Consider the following 16,568-nt stretch of genomic DNA (forward strand, 5'->3'; position numbering starts at 1 on the left):
GTAATTTCGTGATTGAATTTTTTGTTTATGACCTGTTTGAATGTGTGTTTATAGTTTCAATATTTGGTGTTCTTGCTGTTGTTCTGTCCTTTTGATAGTCTGAGTTCAGTTTATTTAAAAATCATCCTAAAAATAATGAAGCAGACTTTAAGGTCAACCACATCAGGGAATTACAACATTTAATTCACTACAGTAGGGGCTCGTTAGCCTTGGCTGTCTGCACATCTAGGCGACGGTAAACCCTGAATTGAAACGTCTGCTGCCTTGCGGCTCCACCCAAACATGGGAAAGGCTTCGGGAGTCAACCTTTAGGAAACACCAGAACTGAACTTTAGGCCAGTTGGCACCATACAGTCATATGCCCTGGCAAAACCTGCGACCAGGGTCGGCCTTAGGTAACTGGAATAATTAACTGAAATTCATATAGAATGGCACATATACATTTGCCGGTAAGCTTCTTAAACATATTCGTGCAGATGTCATAAACCTTCAACAAACCAGACTTGAAATAAAGTGTCCACATTTTCTACAACAGAAAGCAACAATGGTCTTCTTGCAAATGTAGTCTGAATACACCTAAAGTCAATGTAGAGACTTATAGTTAGGCTAGTTGACCTAGAGACACAGAGCTATGCTGGTGTTTTTTAGAATTGATGCAAGATTGGCATTGGCTTTTCAAAAAAAAATTTAGTCCTCTGCGAGGCCCCCATCAATAGGATGCCCTAGGCGGCTGCCTAGTTTGCCTATGCCTAAGGTCCTACTGTGACGACGCTGGTCCAGAGCTGACTCGGGTGCTCTTCGTTTCATTGGACACATCAAATGCGTTGAAAGGAGGAACTGCTATGTGGGCGACATCTCGCCGACCAAAGATGATCCCCAGATGACCGACCATAGTCACTTTGCGCTGTGACTGAAGGAAGCCAACAGATGGATGACAGCTGTTCACTTACTTGAGTGCTCAATAGTATAATGTCGAAAGTAAAGGAGACGAATTTCTCCAATCATTCAGAGTTTTAGTCATCGGAGTCATATTAAATCTAGAAGACCCTAATTTTAATTAGAATGCTATTCATTTAGTTGCCCTTTGTCTTAGCGTGAGAACCTTTATCGGATTTCCTAACGTAATATTCTTGACAGAAGAGATATCAAGATCTAGATCCTAGTTTGAATCAACTTATTTAGTGTTATAAGTAAACAATTAATTTTACTGCAGCTAGCAGTAAACACGTTTATAACATGACAAAAAGAAGACTAACAATTAATCATAAGAAAAATGCCCGAAAGAGAACACCGACTACTAATCATGTTAATATTGCACAAATGTCACAATAATAGTCCACCTGTTGGCTCGATATCGGTCTTAATTCAATTTAACGTAATCATTGTTTTAAATATACGTTTTAAAGTTTTTCTATATTTTAGATGCTTTCCTAATTGTTGCATTTTATAGAGCAAAAAATATTTACATAAATAATTACACTAGTGAAAAAAATATCACATGCATATTATAAATTAGATTTTAAAAATTGTATAACTCAAAATTTAAACAAAGTCTTCAGAATACATATGTATAGGAACTGATACATTGACTTCAGACATCACATAAGACTTGATACTTGATACATCTCCCTGGTATTGGTCTAGTTCAATGTAACCTGGATGTTGAAAGTGGGGTTTTAAATAAATAAACATTGTGTCGTCACTTCCTACTAGATGACTTGACATCCACTCTGATGAGAACGTTTTAGGTTTTTGAAGGATGTTTTATATTACGTCAGGATCTATCTTTAATCTAAAGAAGTTAATTTCCCTAGTTAAATGAGTTGTCTTTCTTAGAAACCAGCCAACTTTTAAATCTCTTGTATTTCATCACATTCTATTCTTATGTAGCCATAAGCGTTCTTTTTTTTCCAGCAAGGTCATGACGTTCTATATTTTAAAACATGTAGGGCATTAACGCCGTTGAGATCAATGAACACAAAGTGATGAGATTTGTTTATCTTTTAATTTCGATAAGAAAGTGTTTTCATATATAAATAAATCGTCATAGAATTCGTAGAGTTACTAAATACGGAAACAAACGTTTTAAGTGCACATTGAGATACAAAATGTTTCCATGAATTACAATAAAGAAAGAAACAGAAAGCATAGAAATGAAACACAAATTGGAATATATTAGCCATCATGGCATTATTTAAAAGTCACTTTTACTTACTTATGAAAACATTCATATTGTTGCTTCACACATTTATCAACAAAACAAACATCATCATATGAGCTGGGTGATTGTCTCGACTACGTCACTAGGGTGGGACTAGACGTCACTAGGGTGGGACTAGACGTCACTAGGGTGGGACTAGACGTCACTAGGGTGGGACTAGACGTCACTAAAGAATGCATGGAAACAAAGAGTACTCTTGACAAGAACACTTTGCTCTAAGATATATTGCAAAGTCGAACTCACGAAATATAAGATGATCAACACACACAAAAATTTGTCTTCAAAATTCGTCAACTAAAATTGTGTTACATCAAGAACTTGTGTACAGTATATATATATACATATGTACTCAGACAAGAAAGAATATTCATAGCGTATAATTGCTTTTCTGCACATTCTTTCTACAAAGCTTCTATCAACTCTTCTGTCTGGTATGTGGAAAGTTGGCAAACTGTATTTCTCCGACATCCAAACTCAGATCAAGCTGAAATTGTACACAATCATTTCTTTTACCTGGCAATTTAAAATAACTATTGGTAATTTATTGTTTTATTTTGGTATCTTGAACAAGGGAAAGAAATCGTACTTGACTGACGTGATGGTATAAGCTGAATTAGTCACCTTGGTAGGTCGCCTCTTCAAAGTAAGTTTGTAACAAACAATAGATAACTATACAATCTTCTATTTTCATAGCAACTCACACCGGTGTGGTCAGTGTGTGTAAGCTTGAGGAGGCCTGAACTATGAGTTGGAATTTTAAAAAAATAAATCCCAGATATCCCTTTCTCCCCCTCCCCTTCTACCCATTTTCCCAACTGGTCCAGACAAGTGATAGGATCATAGAGAATTGAAAGCTAAATGCATGAAATAGCACTGAAGAAAAACAATTGCTAATAATATTTCAACAGATTTATTGTTGTTGGTTCAGATGTATTACACATTTATTCACATGACTGGTACAAACTAATTGATACAATTACAATTCTTATAAGCTTTTGTTTTTTTGTGTTTTTTTTTTTCAAAAGAAGTATTTTTCATATTACGCTGTAATGTAGTATTTCTATATGATGGTGACCTTATGGACTACAGCAGTGATGCCCAAAATACGCGACGTGGTTCTATCCGGCCCGTCTAAGTGTCGGCACAAAGTGTTGGGACCCAACTTTTCTATGATGAATTGGTACCATGACTTTTAACATTTGTGTGTTTATGAAATGGGTTTATGAAATGGGGCTCTGAATTTAGAATCTTCCACGAAAAGTAAACGAATCTTTACTTTTTTGTGGAACATGGCGCCATGTTTGTTTTATAAAGAAAGTCTGGATGTTTTAAAAAACAACATATAAACAACATATCAACTGCATTATAAAAAAAATGAGACGGCATTTTCATTTGAGCTGGGAATAAAGGATTGTTATACTACACTTGAAGGTAGGAGGATTTATAAGAGCTTTTTTTTACCAAAAAGAGACAAGAAAAAGAGTCGGTGGTAAAGCTAGCAACAATGTTGCTCACATTTGAAGTAGAGTAATGAAGTTATTTTTGAGGTTTTAAAAAAACTAAACTATAAAGTCCCATTAATAAATGTAAGTAATAAATCCACAGGTTACTTAACAAAAATAGCTTCAGGTCATTTTCGTTTAGTTTATGTACCATTTGGGTCATGTGGCCTGTGACAAGAGTGTCGGAAATAAAAAAGGCCCTTAGGTCAAATTAGGTTGGGCATCACTGGACTACAAGGTAAAGTCCATTTATTTTAGATAACCACAACTGAGATGGCAAATATAAGTAACCTCATTTTAAATGACCAAAATATAGATGATTACAATTGTGATTACCACAATCTAAATGACCACAGATGAGATGACCATAATATATAATATTCTTATAAACTGGTGCGTCAAAAAGTGTGGTGTCCTATTATCTCAAACTTTGCTGCCCACAGATCAGTCTTCTTCACTGTTGACAATAACTTTACTGTCCAATGGTGTGATCGGCTCTAGCCAGTAGGTAAACATTTCACCTTTACCCTGGACACAGGAACAGAGAACGATGAGAACTGATATATATATATATATGGAGAGAGAGAAAGAGAGAGTAATATAATAAAGAGATTGAGATAGATAGATAGATAGATAGATAGATAGATAGATTAGATAGATTAGATAGATTAGATAGATAGATAGATAGATAGATTAGATAGATAGATAGATAGATAGATAGATAGATAGATAGATAGATAGATAGATAGATAGATAGATAGATAGATAGATAGATAGATAGATAGATAGATAGATTAGATAGATAGATAGATAGATAGATAGATAGATAGATAGATAGATAGATAGATAGATAGATAGATAGATAGATAGATAGATAGATAGATTAATAAAATAAATCAACATAGTAAAAGTAATAAATAGTGTAGCTTCAGTCTGCAAAGAATTATCTTTAAGTAAAATGGTTTTTGTTTTCTTGGCATCGCCAGTTTAATAGATTTACATATTAATTGTAAACTGTTTTTTAAAACCAAGGTTCGAAATAAAGTATGATCATGTTCTTGATTAGAATCCATTTTACTACAAAAAGATCCTAAAGTTAGCCTATTTATCATTCTCTTGAGCACGCTTATGGAGATGGGGTGGGGGGAGGGTGTTTAATAGTAACTCGACATATTGTGAGCACATACATGTAAATATTTAGGGAACAAATGAAATAGTTCGCTTTTTTGTTCTTTTGTGAAATGTGAGAACTTATAAAAAAGATAATAATAAAAAAGCCCACAAAAGAGGCAGGAGGGCCCAAAAAAGAGGCAAATAAAGCCCCAAAAAGAGGCAAAGAAAAGAGGCCTAAGGCCCAAGGATTCCTATGATGCAAAGCTTAAATTGCATAGCGCAAATTCTGAGGTTTCCTTTTTTGAAAAAAAAAAACACAGTAGTATATCACCTAACAGTCCTGTGATGAAGCTACCTTTAGGCGCATAGCAACGTAGGAGGTATCCCAAAATAAATGACACTTATAAACTAATTTAAAATCATTGCTAAAAAAGCGGCGTGGGTGTGAGCTTGAATGCCACATAAGGTATTCGTTTAACCGCAAAGAGGTTCTGTGTAGCAATAAACTTACTTTGTCATTTTGCACTAATTAAAAAAAAAAAGAAGGTAGGGGAAAGAATCGATGTTAAGTTTAACCCAGTAGTACATACTAGTTATTGTTCTTTGGATATAATGTAAACTATTTCTAGAAAAAGAAAGAGAAGCATTGTAATGTTAAAGAAAATAAACTTTCTCAACTTATGAATAGCCACAGTAAATATTTATGACGAATTAAAAGAATGTTTAAATGTTGAGTTCTTTTACCTTTATTGTTATCCGCCCACGAGGCCTGGTGCTAAATGTACCAAAGTGATCCAGCAATGCCTTGCACGATGGACTGACATGGATCCTCATGGCTAAAATAACAAGTCAATCTATTTAAAACTAATTGCAAAAATATTGCCTTAATGTCATCTAAACCCTTTTCTAAAAAAAAATACACCCAAACAAACGAAAAAAACAAACATACACAAACTTGAGCAACTACAAACTTTACAAACACAAAGGAGATCAAGAAGTTTTATGTTTATATGTGATTGTGTGTGTTAAGGAAAAAATAATAAGCGTAATCATCAGTTTCAAGCTTTATGTTAAGTCTACTTTTATCGATTGACTATTGCCATCAACAACAGACTGAAATGAGTGAACACTGTCAAAACAACGACTCTTCTTTCTTAAAAAGCTAAGGAAATTTAACATCGACAAAACAATAACTTAACATTTTAAATAAAACCATCAGCAGTCTAATTTTACTTTGCCATCACCTGCTGGTATGGTAATACTTCACTGGCACAAAGACTTGGACTAAATGGACTAATTAAAAAGCATCGTACATCACTCGAACACAGCTACCATCGCTTGAAGAGCTTTTTCATGAAAGATGCCTTTCCAAAACACTCTCGATTTATAAAGATAACCTGCACCCATTAAACCACAGTTACTTAAGATCTGAACGAAGTGGTCGTCTCCTTTCCATTAGGACTAAAACAGAAAGATTTTAAAACTCCTTTATCCCACTGTCGGTCAGAGTGTTACAAGATCATCTGTCGTCATCGAGAAGTACATAGGAGTCTAATTTATAAAGCGCTGGTTATGTGTGTGTGTATTTTGTTTCGTGTGTAAATGTTGTTTGTATTTGCATCTATATTGTTATTGTACAGTAGTTACGCTGAGGTCGTCAATTGTACTCAAACTGAATTTCCACTTGATTGGATCAATAAAAATTATCTTATCTTATCTTATTTAAATTAAAGTGCATTGTGTGTTAATAGTGTGTGTAATATTTTAATGATTTATTCATGAAGGATTAAGGTATTTTATTTCAAGAATTATTTTTTATCCTCACCAAATCCTGGACAAATATCTTCGTTATGCACTAGACCCAAAGTTTAATCTGTAAAAGTGGTTTCCATGGGAACAGTGGTAAAAGAGGTACAGGAAATATTAAGCATCCATTTAGAATCCAATTTCACTTCAATTATATATATATATAATTATTTATCGAGATTGGTCTAGGTTTTGATTTTTTATTCATACGTACAATCATACATGTAACTCACGTTCAATATATATATATATAATTGAATGTGAGATAGGCCTATATGTAGGTAGGTAGGTATGTCCCAAAGCAAGCGAGTTCTCGTAATTAAATTCCTTAATAAAATAAATAAATTTAAAAATAAAACATTTCATTGAAGATTATATGTTCTTTTGTCCTTAATATTTTTTTTCAATTTGAAATGACATTTTCTAAAAGCTGTTATTCGTTATTCCTAGTGTACTTGGAGAAATTCAGCCACCAAATCTAAGCTTTTACCTTTTCCATAAGACTCCATTCTGGATGCCACGTTAACCGTATCCCCAAACAAACAATACCTGGGCATCTTCAAGCCTACAACACCTGTACAGACTGGGCCTGGAAATGAGGATGACACGGGTGCGTTATTGTAAATGAAGCTGCAAATGTTTCCTAACCATTTAGTGCCAGATCTTAATAATTGTCAATTAAATCTTATGTTTTTAATATTATTTTTATAAAGGCACCACTCTCATTGTACAGTAAGGTTGAATAGAGACTAAACATGGCTCAGCAACCTTGGAATCACACAGTGAGATTATGTGGCCAATCTTTACCCGCTCGGGCATCGTCTCCTGGCTGAAATATGGACCAAACGTGAAATTCTCGAGACAAATCTTTGGACAAGATGAAGCATGTTGGCCAAAGTCAGCCATAATATGAAATAAAAAAAGAAAGCGCGAAAACAATAATGTCCATATATAACATGGCGTCGCACATGTCTAGGAGACCTAAAAATCTGTGTGCAACATCTGGAAAGAAGCTATGGAGGGAGCTTGTGGCCTATGTTCTGAACAGCTCGAGAGGATCTCTAGGTGAGTGTGTCTCATTTTATTCTACACATTGTTGACATTATGTTTCTATCGATAAATTCGTTTCTGTTTACAAATTCTTTTTTTAAAAAGATAATATTTAACATTGTTAATAGAATCTAGAATCTGTACTAGGTCTCTAAATTAACACACATTAGTAGATTACAAGCGTACTCTCCCCTACCGGGTTATAGTAGAAGATGTGTAAATAAACATACATCTCTACTTTTACTATTGTTTTGTCTTAGCAAGGAGTTGCCCCGATGTGTTGAATAACAAATATGATTCAGATTATGAATAACTTGTATATAGTCATTGACATGGGTTAGGTTTAGGGTTATGCATCAGAAGCCTTGTCATTGTAACAATAATTGTCATCGTTTCCTACTATCTGGTCCAGAAGTTAGAGCTTGGTTGAGGCAGAGGTTACATCCATCCTCACTAGAGACTTACATTGACGCTGTCTACAAATAAACAAATTGTGAACATTACTTTACTCTTGTCTCAATGTTTGTCACATTAAATATTTTTTAATAGCTTACCTTCTGTCTGTCTGGATTCTCGGATGAAGTTCAAACTTTGCACAGTTATTTTTATATCTTATGAAATACAGACGTTACTTCAAAAAAGAACATGATTACGTCTTAAGCATATGTTCATTGTTGATGACAACACATGAATAAAGAAAAAAACAAACAATTATTCTTATTAATTATTTTTTCAATGTACTTTGCTTTGCTCCAACCAATAAACTCAGTAGCGGTCTAAGGGGGTGGCAACTGAGGCAACTGCCCTAGGCCCCGCGCCTGAGGAGGGCCCAGCGATCGGAAATTTTTTTTTTGTCACCAACTTCGAAAACCAAATCAGTTCTCATAAACTAGGACTTGTTATTCAATATTTTCACTGTATATTTATAATACCAATTGCCATTTAAGCTCTTAACATATATTTTTGATTTCGAAATACCGTTCACTCTCGGACAGCATCTAATGACCTGCCGAGTCTAAGAGGCTATTATCGTTTAACAGTTTACAATAAAGCAACCAATCCAAATCGCACGCGAAGGTCAGATTTTAGCGGTATTAGTTTCATATGCATACACTATTTTCGAACATGAACAGTATCACAGGACATCCCCTAACATTTACCACCTCTAGAAAACAATTTCCTATTTCATTAATAACTTTTAGGCCTACATGCTGTTCTTTTTTTAAAACTCATTAAATATTCAGTAATTTTTAAAGGTGTCATACAGCAATGTTATGTCGCATTACAGTATAAAAAGAATTGGTGCGTATACATTAAATATACTGTTTCTTTAGTCTGCAATGAAAAAAAAGGGTTGAGGGTGTATGAGAAGGATTCCTTATTCGGTACTGTAACCTAGCCTGTAGTGAACCAGTTGATGTGCTTCTACAGCTAGTTCGGCCAATCAGCTTCCAGAAAATTTGGCGATGACGTATTAAGTTGTGTTTTTTTTTCCATTAAAAAAAACATCTAAAAACGCGAAAGTATTTTTTTTATTATTATTTTTTTTAAAACTCATGGTATAACCCTTACGCTAAAGTCGGGTCTGTGAAAGTGTAGGGACCACAGTAGCTCTTATAGCCCACTTTGTTCTTACAGAACGTCCAATTGGCTTCAATTAGCAGAGTGAGAGCGGAGACATAATATTAGTAGTGCGCGAGTGTTTTCCTTTTATTTGCTTCTGTTCATGCAGAACAATTACAATACAGTATGTAGCTAAGTAATGTTCTATGTTTTGTAATAAAAATAACGCCCACAGCTTAGAAGCGGACATACTGTATTGTTATTGTAAGAGCGTTTGAGACGGATGAGCCCTTTAGCGTGATGAGTTTACGGTATATATATAGTCTATCCTTACGGCTAAAGGGCCACGCACATGACGTTCGCCCAGGGCCCCGCGCAATGATAAGGCCGCCCCTGGGTCATACAGACTAAGGGATAGCTTAAGGTGAAGGGGAAACTAAGCCTTGCGTAGAAAATTAGGTCGCTCGCTACAAATTTGAAACTAACAAACAGTCTGTAGCAGACAGATCAATAGCTCATCGCCACTTTATAGTTCTGTACGACGTGGCAACGAGCTATAGATCTAAACCGCCCACAGGTTGTGACGTTGCAGGTCAGTGGTCAGGCCTTCTATAACGAATGGCCTCTGTTTATTACAACACAGTTCGGATTGAACAAAAACACAAAAACAACATGTATTAAATCTTCTCACTAACCTGAATGTAACCCTCACTAACCTGAATGTAACCCGATCCTGATCTGTAATCGCTCGTCTGGTAAATGTCGTATCTTAAACTCTCTAATGTTTGCCAAGACCTGTCCAATAAAGAAAATATGCAGAACCAGCTTGAAGCAAGCAATCAATTTAGTCCCATGTTAACACACAATAAACACGTACTTAGAAGGAATCTAGGAGGCACATTCATTAACGGTTACCTTTGTTTATTTGCATAGCTTATTGTCTCTTAAATGTGGCCTAGAAGTTAAAGTTTAGCTGACACACTGTGATGTGGTTAGATCAATCCCTGTTTGTGATTAGTGTTTATGTCATCATTGTACAAACAAAGTTTCCACCCGTTAGCTCCATCCACGGTAGTTTCTCTCAAATCTTACTGTATGGGACGAAAATAACTACTGTTCTTGACCTACCAACAATACCTTTCTTATCTTATCTTATCTTAGCTAATACAGACGTTACTTCAAAAAAGAAGATGAATACATTCTACGCGTAATGCATTTAGTCATGCATATTAACCAATGACTTAAATTCTGCCAAGTCACTGGTTTTCCTGGCTAGCTCAGGCAATCCACTCCATGCTCTAATAGCGCTAGGGAAGAAGGAGCATTTGTACAAATTTGTCCTAGCATATGGGACGAGAAATGTGCCTTTATCTTTGTGTCTTTCAGAGTATTTTATTAAATTTTGTGTTTTTGTATTTAAAGATTATGGTTCAGTGTTTTATGTATAATTGCTACTTTACTTTTGAGTTTGAAAACAAACACACATACAAAGCATACAAATCTATTGCTATAACTTAGCCAATTAACCTCAACGAAAGTGATATAAAACAGAACGTTTAATACTCAATTATAAACTACATCTAGAGCCAAACTTAGAATCACATCAAAGGCCTTCTTGTTTTCCATCTCTCCTCTGTTTCTCCATCGTGTCCTATGGTACACAATATCGTGCCAAATGACAGTGCGCAATTTAGAGTCATAACAGTATCATTCTGTTTTAAAGGCATACTAAAATAATTAGATAAAGTGTATCAAAAGATTTTCGCGCAAAACGTCCAGCGCCAGAATGTCCCTGTCATGAAGTGCGCATCATCTGAAATGCAGCATTGGGAATTGGAGTTGCACTTCATTGTGTTGGTGCCAAATGTTTTCTCTTTGTCCTTTGTGTTACTGGACGCTGGAGTGAGACGTGGGACTTTCTTGGTTGTTGTTGTTTTTTTGTTCGGTCTTTGTTTTAATTTTGAAACCAATGTATGTTAGACTTTTAACAGTCTAGACATTCGCGACCCTCGTGCTAAATGTTGGTACAAGAGCGTGTTTTCTCTATTTTATGTAGGGGAGCTAACTGGGGATAGCGTAGTACTTCCGGTTAATGTATGTGTCGGCCAGAGTTGTGGCTGACTGTGCATAGCGTTTACTTCCGGTTGCTGTACTGTCGCTGATCTGATGTATGTGTCGGCCAGAGTTGTGGCTGACTGTGCATAGCGTTGTACTTCCGGTTGCTGTACTGTCGCTGATCTGATGTATGTGTTTGCCAGAGTTGTGGCTGACTGTGCATAGCGTTGTACTTCCGGTTGCTGTACTGTCGCTGATCTGATGTATGTGTCGGCCAGAGTTGTGGCTGACTGTGCATAGCGTTGTACTTCCGGTTGCTGTACTGTCGGTGATCTGATGTATGTGTTTGCCAGAGTTGTGGCTGACTGTGCATAGCGTTGTACTTCCGGTTGCTGTACTGTCGCTGATCTGATGTATGTGTCGGCCAGAGTTGTGGCTGACTGTGCATAGCGTTGTACTTCCGGTTGCTGTACTGTCGGTGATCTGATGTATGTGTTTGCCAGAGTTGTGGCTGACTGTGCATAGCGTTGTACTTCCGGTTGCTGTACTGTCGCTGATCTGATGTATGTGTCGGCCAGAGTTGTGGCTGACTGTGCATAGCGTTGTACTTCCGGTTGATGTACTGTCGCTGATCTGATGTATGTGTTGGCCAGAGTTGTGGCTGACTGTGCATAGCGTTGTACTTCCGGTTGCTGTACTGTCGCTGATCTGATGTATATGTCGGCCAGAGTTGTGGCTGACTGTGCATAGCGTTGTACTTCCGGTTGCTGTACTGTCGCTGATGTGATGTATGTGTCGGCCAGAGTTGTGGCTGACTGTGCATAGCGTTGTACTTCCGGTTGCTGTACTGTCGCTGATCTGATGTATGTGTCGGCCAGAGTTGTGGCTGACTGTGCATAGCGTTGTACTTCCGGTTGCTGTACTGTCGCTGATCTGATGTATGTGTCGGCCAGAGTTGTGGCTGACTGTGCATAGCGTTGTACTTCCGGTTGCTGTACTGTCGCTGATCTGATGTATGTGTCGGCCAGAGTTGTGGCTGACTGTGCATAGCGTTGTACTTCCGGTTGCTGTACTGTCGCTGATCTGATGTATGTGTCGGCCAGAGTTGTGGCTGACTGTGCATAGCGTTGTACTTCCGGTTGCTGTACTGTCGGTGATCTGATGTATGTGTTGGCCAGAGGTGTGGCTGACTGCATAGCGTTGTACTTCCGGTTACTGTACTGTCGCTGATCTGATATATGTGTTTGCCAGAGTTGTGGCTGACTGTGCATAGCGTTGTACTTCCGGTTGCTGTACTGTCGGTGATCTGATGTATGTGTTGGCCAGAGTTGTGGCTGACTGTGCATAGCGTTGTACTTCCGGTTGCTGTACTGTCGCTGATCTGATGTATGTGTTGGCCAGAGGTGTGGCTGACTGCATAGCGTTGTACTTCCGGTTGCTGTACTGTCGGTGATCTGATGTATGTGTTGGCCAGAGTTGTGGCTGACTGTGGATACTGAAACTGTCTTACGTTTGCGCAAGATGCGGATTAGTTGCTACAATCTTTGTTTATCTTATCAACATTTGTTTATAACACCAGTATCTATATTAAGTATCTAAATCAACAAAGTTTGACTAATACCACCATTATCATCCCTACACACACTGGAGATTGCATACATTGAATTAAATATTTTATCTGAACCTCAAAGAGTTACTTGGTTATTTCATTGCTATTTATTTGTTACATGATATACTTTATAGAATGTCAGGGCCCGAGCCAAGGCTTATAAGAGCCAACCCTGGCGGTTCCATTTCGTGACTTACGGTATATGTGCGTGTCTTTATAAGTATCTTAGCCCTCATCTATAGTATTAACTGAACTGATTGTTTTGTGCTTTGTGTGTTGATTTCTTTGAACTATTGAATTTAGTGACAACAAAATACTTTAGGGTACGGCGTATATCCGTGAATAGTAGAAATGCACAATATACATGAATTTTTTATAACTAGAAAGAATTCACTATAAAAGTAGTAAAATATAGAACGCTGAAACCATTAAGCCGCATCCTCTTACTCTCCCCTTTATTCTACTTTTTGATCTAAAAAAAGACTTATATAAAATCTGTTTATTTTTAGCGAATCAGACTTTTAGGAGCTATTTTTAAAGTCTACAACAACAATGTTACAACCAATTCAGTTGTCGTTATTAGAGACCAATAGTACTAAGTGACTTGAACAAACATTGAGACCTGCGGCAGTTGCGCCACTCGCCACTCCCTTTCCATCAAAACGCCGCCTCTGAAATATACTCACATTGATAGCCATTTTAGCAATGTACATGACGTGTAGGTTTCCATTCCTGTGTGGTAGCCCGGAGACCACCATATAGGCGTCGCCTATGGTCTCTACCTGTGTGGATATGATCGTAAGTTAATTTAGCATGACACAGAGTTAATCTTACTCTTTAAGCATATCGTTTTCATTTGCTACTTAACTAGCAACTAGCAACTTAGACTAAAAAATTAACTATAAAGAAATTACTAATATATTTAAAAACTGGATAAAAGAACTAACATCTATATTCTATACAGTAAAGAGATAATAAAGCTAAGATAGACAACCTGTCTATATCATTGTTTCGACATTTAGTATAACTTACGTCCCTTGAAATGCAAAAAAAAAAGCAATAATTATTTGACAGTAAATTATCTGTTCTTTTGTAATATTAAACTAATTTCAACTAATTCAAGTGTTTATTAACATATTGTCTGTGGGGATTGAAGTACAAATTACACAAAGATATCGTCTTTAATGACTGTGAAGTCATTTTTATTTTTAAATATTTAGTTAGTGCAATCGTCAGCGCCGGTCTTATGCCAATGCAAACTATGCAGTTGCAATGGGCCCCGTGCTTTCATAGGCCCCACGGTAATTTTATGTGTAATTTTTAATTGCAAAATATATACGAAAATGCCTGGAAATAACCTTCACTTAATAAAATTTCCTGAAAACTCATTAAAAAAATAGACAAAATTATCATTTGTGTGTGTCAATCATTATGGAAAACGCCATTCCTACGCGCGATAAAAAAAAAAAAAGACAGTGTCAGCTTTCATGCAATAAAATGTAATAATCAGACGAATTTTCCCCATAACCGGAATTTCCAATATCGTATTTACTTTTATAGTCACTGGCATATAAATATGCCATAGGTTGCAAGATTGGTAAAGTAAAATTAACTTCATCGCAATTTTGTACTTAGAAAATATTGAATAAATGCAAAGCCGAATTTATGTTCTAATACAAAATCTTAATTTTTACTTATTCCCACCCAGTCTAGGCCCCGCGCAATTAGTTTCACATAGGGCTCGCAATCGCTAGGACCGGCCCTGGTAATTGTTTTTAAAATGTTTAACAATGGGCTATGTTGCTGAAGTATAAATTATATATGTGTCAGTCGCAATTTGACCCGCGATTTCCAGGCTGATGTTACGAAAGAAAATTATGGGCGTATCCTGGGTTGGGGGTAAGGTTTCGCTGTTTAATAAAATGCACACATCTGGATGGCTGCCGCTGTTGTGCTGTATGCGCGCCTTACATTGTCGTTCGGTCGTCTGACATCGTCATTCGGGATTTTGGGCTGCGAAGTAGATTATTTTCGACTCTGACACATTTGGCAACAAAAGACTTGCCCTGGTGAAGACTTGCCATGGTGAAGACTTGCCATGGTGAAGACTTGCCCTGGTGAAGACTTGCCCTGGTGAAGACTTGCCATGGTGAAGACTTGCCCTGGTGAAGACTTGCCCTGGTGAAGACTTGCCCTGGTGAAGACTTGCCATGGTGAAGACTTGCCCTGGTGAAGACTTGCCCTGGTGAAATTGTAGCGTTTGCTCCCAACTCTTCAAATCTTTTAACATATTTTTTGTTTTCGATCAAGTCCATTAGGATTCACAGCTTTATGGGGTATTAGCAAGTTACAAACTGATCCCAAAAATGCTTAGAAAATAAAAGGAAAAACGAACGTATACCCCCCAAATAATTTGTTGTATTTGTATTTGCGAGTATCATTGTCGACCATTGATTTGTAGTAGCAATGAATGAAATAGATCACTAAAACTGTATAGGAGACTTTCCCGAATGGAAGTAAATGTATAGATAACAAGTTTAATTTGGGCTTTTGGTTTTAAAAATTCGTCGGAAGTATCGATAAGCGAAGTATTTATAAACCATGTACTTTTTTTTCACTTTTATTCTTTAAATTCCAGAAAATCTTGTAAAAGCTTTAAAATGTTCGTTTTAAAATTTAAATCTCTGAAATTTCAATTTCACTTATTATCTGTGGTGTCGCTTGGGGGAGGGGGGGAGGTGTGCGGATCATGTAGGTCAAAACCGCCTCACGGGTTGACAACAAAGTAATTGTATTATTTCCTGTTGAGCACTTCTCAATAAACGTAGAAGAAATTGACGACTAAGTTTCATTGTAAAATGTTTATTGTTTGCTGTTATGCGTTAGACATTAAGTTAGGACTTGTAAATGAAAGACATTTTAACCCTCTGTAAGACGACTTGAAAGTTGAGTTGAAGTCTAGAAAACTGTGAAGCTATGAAACATTGGGTGTTTAGTGTACATTAAACTGTACATATATATGCTTCTCCTAACCTAGACTTTACCTTATAAACATCATAGGCCTCTATAGTGGAGTCAAAACAAGAGTATAAGTCATTCAACAGGTCAACTACCTGCAGAGGTTTTTAAAAAAATTAGAAAGTTATATTACGGATTTTTTTAGTACTAATAGACAACTTAAAATGGGCAAATGTAGAACTAATGTTCTTTGCATGCTTTCTATTTAAGAGGGTTTTATAGTGTCATGTTCCTGTTCTATCAAAAGATTACTTCCTATGTTGTTGTTTTTTTCTATTTTACTTTCACGTTTCTACATTGACCATCAAGTTCTTTAGCTGAAGGTCAGTACATTGACCATCAAGTTTTTTAGCTGAAGGTCAGTACATTGACCATCAAGTTCTTTAGCTGAAGGTCAGTACATTGACCATCAAGTTTATTAGCTGAAGGTCAGTACATTGACCATCAAGTTCTTTAGCTGAAGGTCAGTACATTGACCATCAAGTTTTTTAGCTGAAGGTCAGTACATTGACCATCAAGTTCTTTAGCTGAAGGTCAGTACATTGACCATCAAGTTCTTTAGCTGAAGGTCAGTACATTGACCATCAAGTTTTTTAGCTGAAGGTCAGTACATTGACCATCAAGTTCTTTA

General features: G+C 36.6%; 1 protein-coding gene across 1 annotated transcript in view; it reads right to left on the reverse strand.

The window, feature by feature from the left end:
* Positions 1 to 3,115: 3,115 nt before the first annotated feature.
* Positions 3,116 to 16,568, reverse strand: part of LOC106052431 (atrial natriuretic peptide receptor 1-like) — an 81,809-nt gene continuing 68,356 nt past the window's right edge. The window contains exons 23-28 of the mRNA XM_056014541.1: positions 15,964 to 16,032; positions 13,606 to 13,701; positions 9,972 to 10,050; positions 7,133 to 7,231; positions 5,581 to 5,672; positions 3,116 to 4,251 (exon numbers count right to left, since the gene is read on the reverse strand). Of these exons, the coding sequence (XP_055870516.1) occupies positions 4,168 to 4,251; positions 5,581 to 5,672; positions 7,133 to 7,231; positions 9,972 to 10,050; positions 13,606 to 13,701; positions 15,964 to 16,032 (519 nt within the window). The 3' untranslated portion in view covers positions 3,116 to 4,167. The remainder of the gene's footprint in view (positions 4,252 to 5,580; positions 5,673 to 7,132; positions 7,232 to 9,971; positions 10,051 to 13,605; positions 13,702 to 15,963; positions 16,033 to 16,568) is intronic.

This window comes from Biomphalaria glabrata, chromosome 16 (genome assembly GCF_947242115.1).
Source record: "Biomphalaria glabrata chromosome 16, xgBioGlab47.1, whole genome shotgun sequence".
Lineage (NCBI taxonomy): Eukaryota > Metazoa > Mollusca > Gastropoda > Planorbidae > Biomphalaria > Biomphalaria glabrata.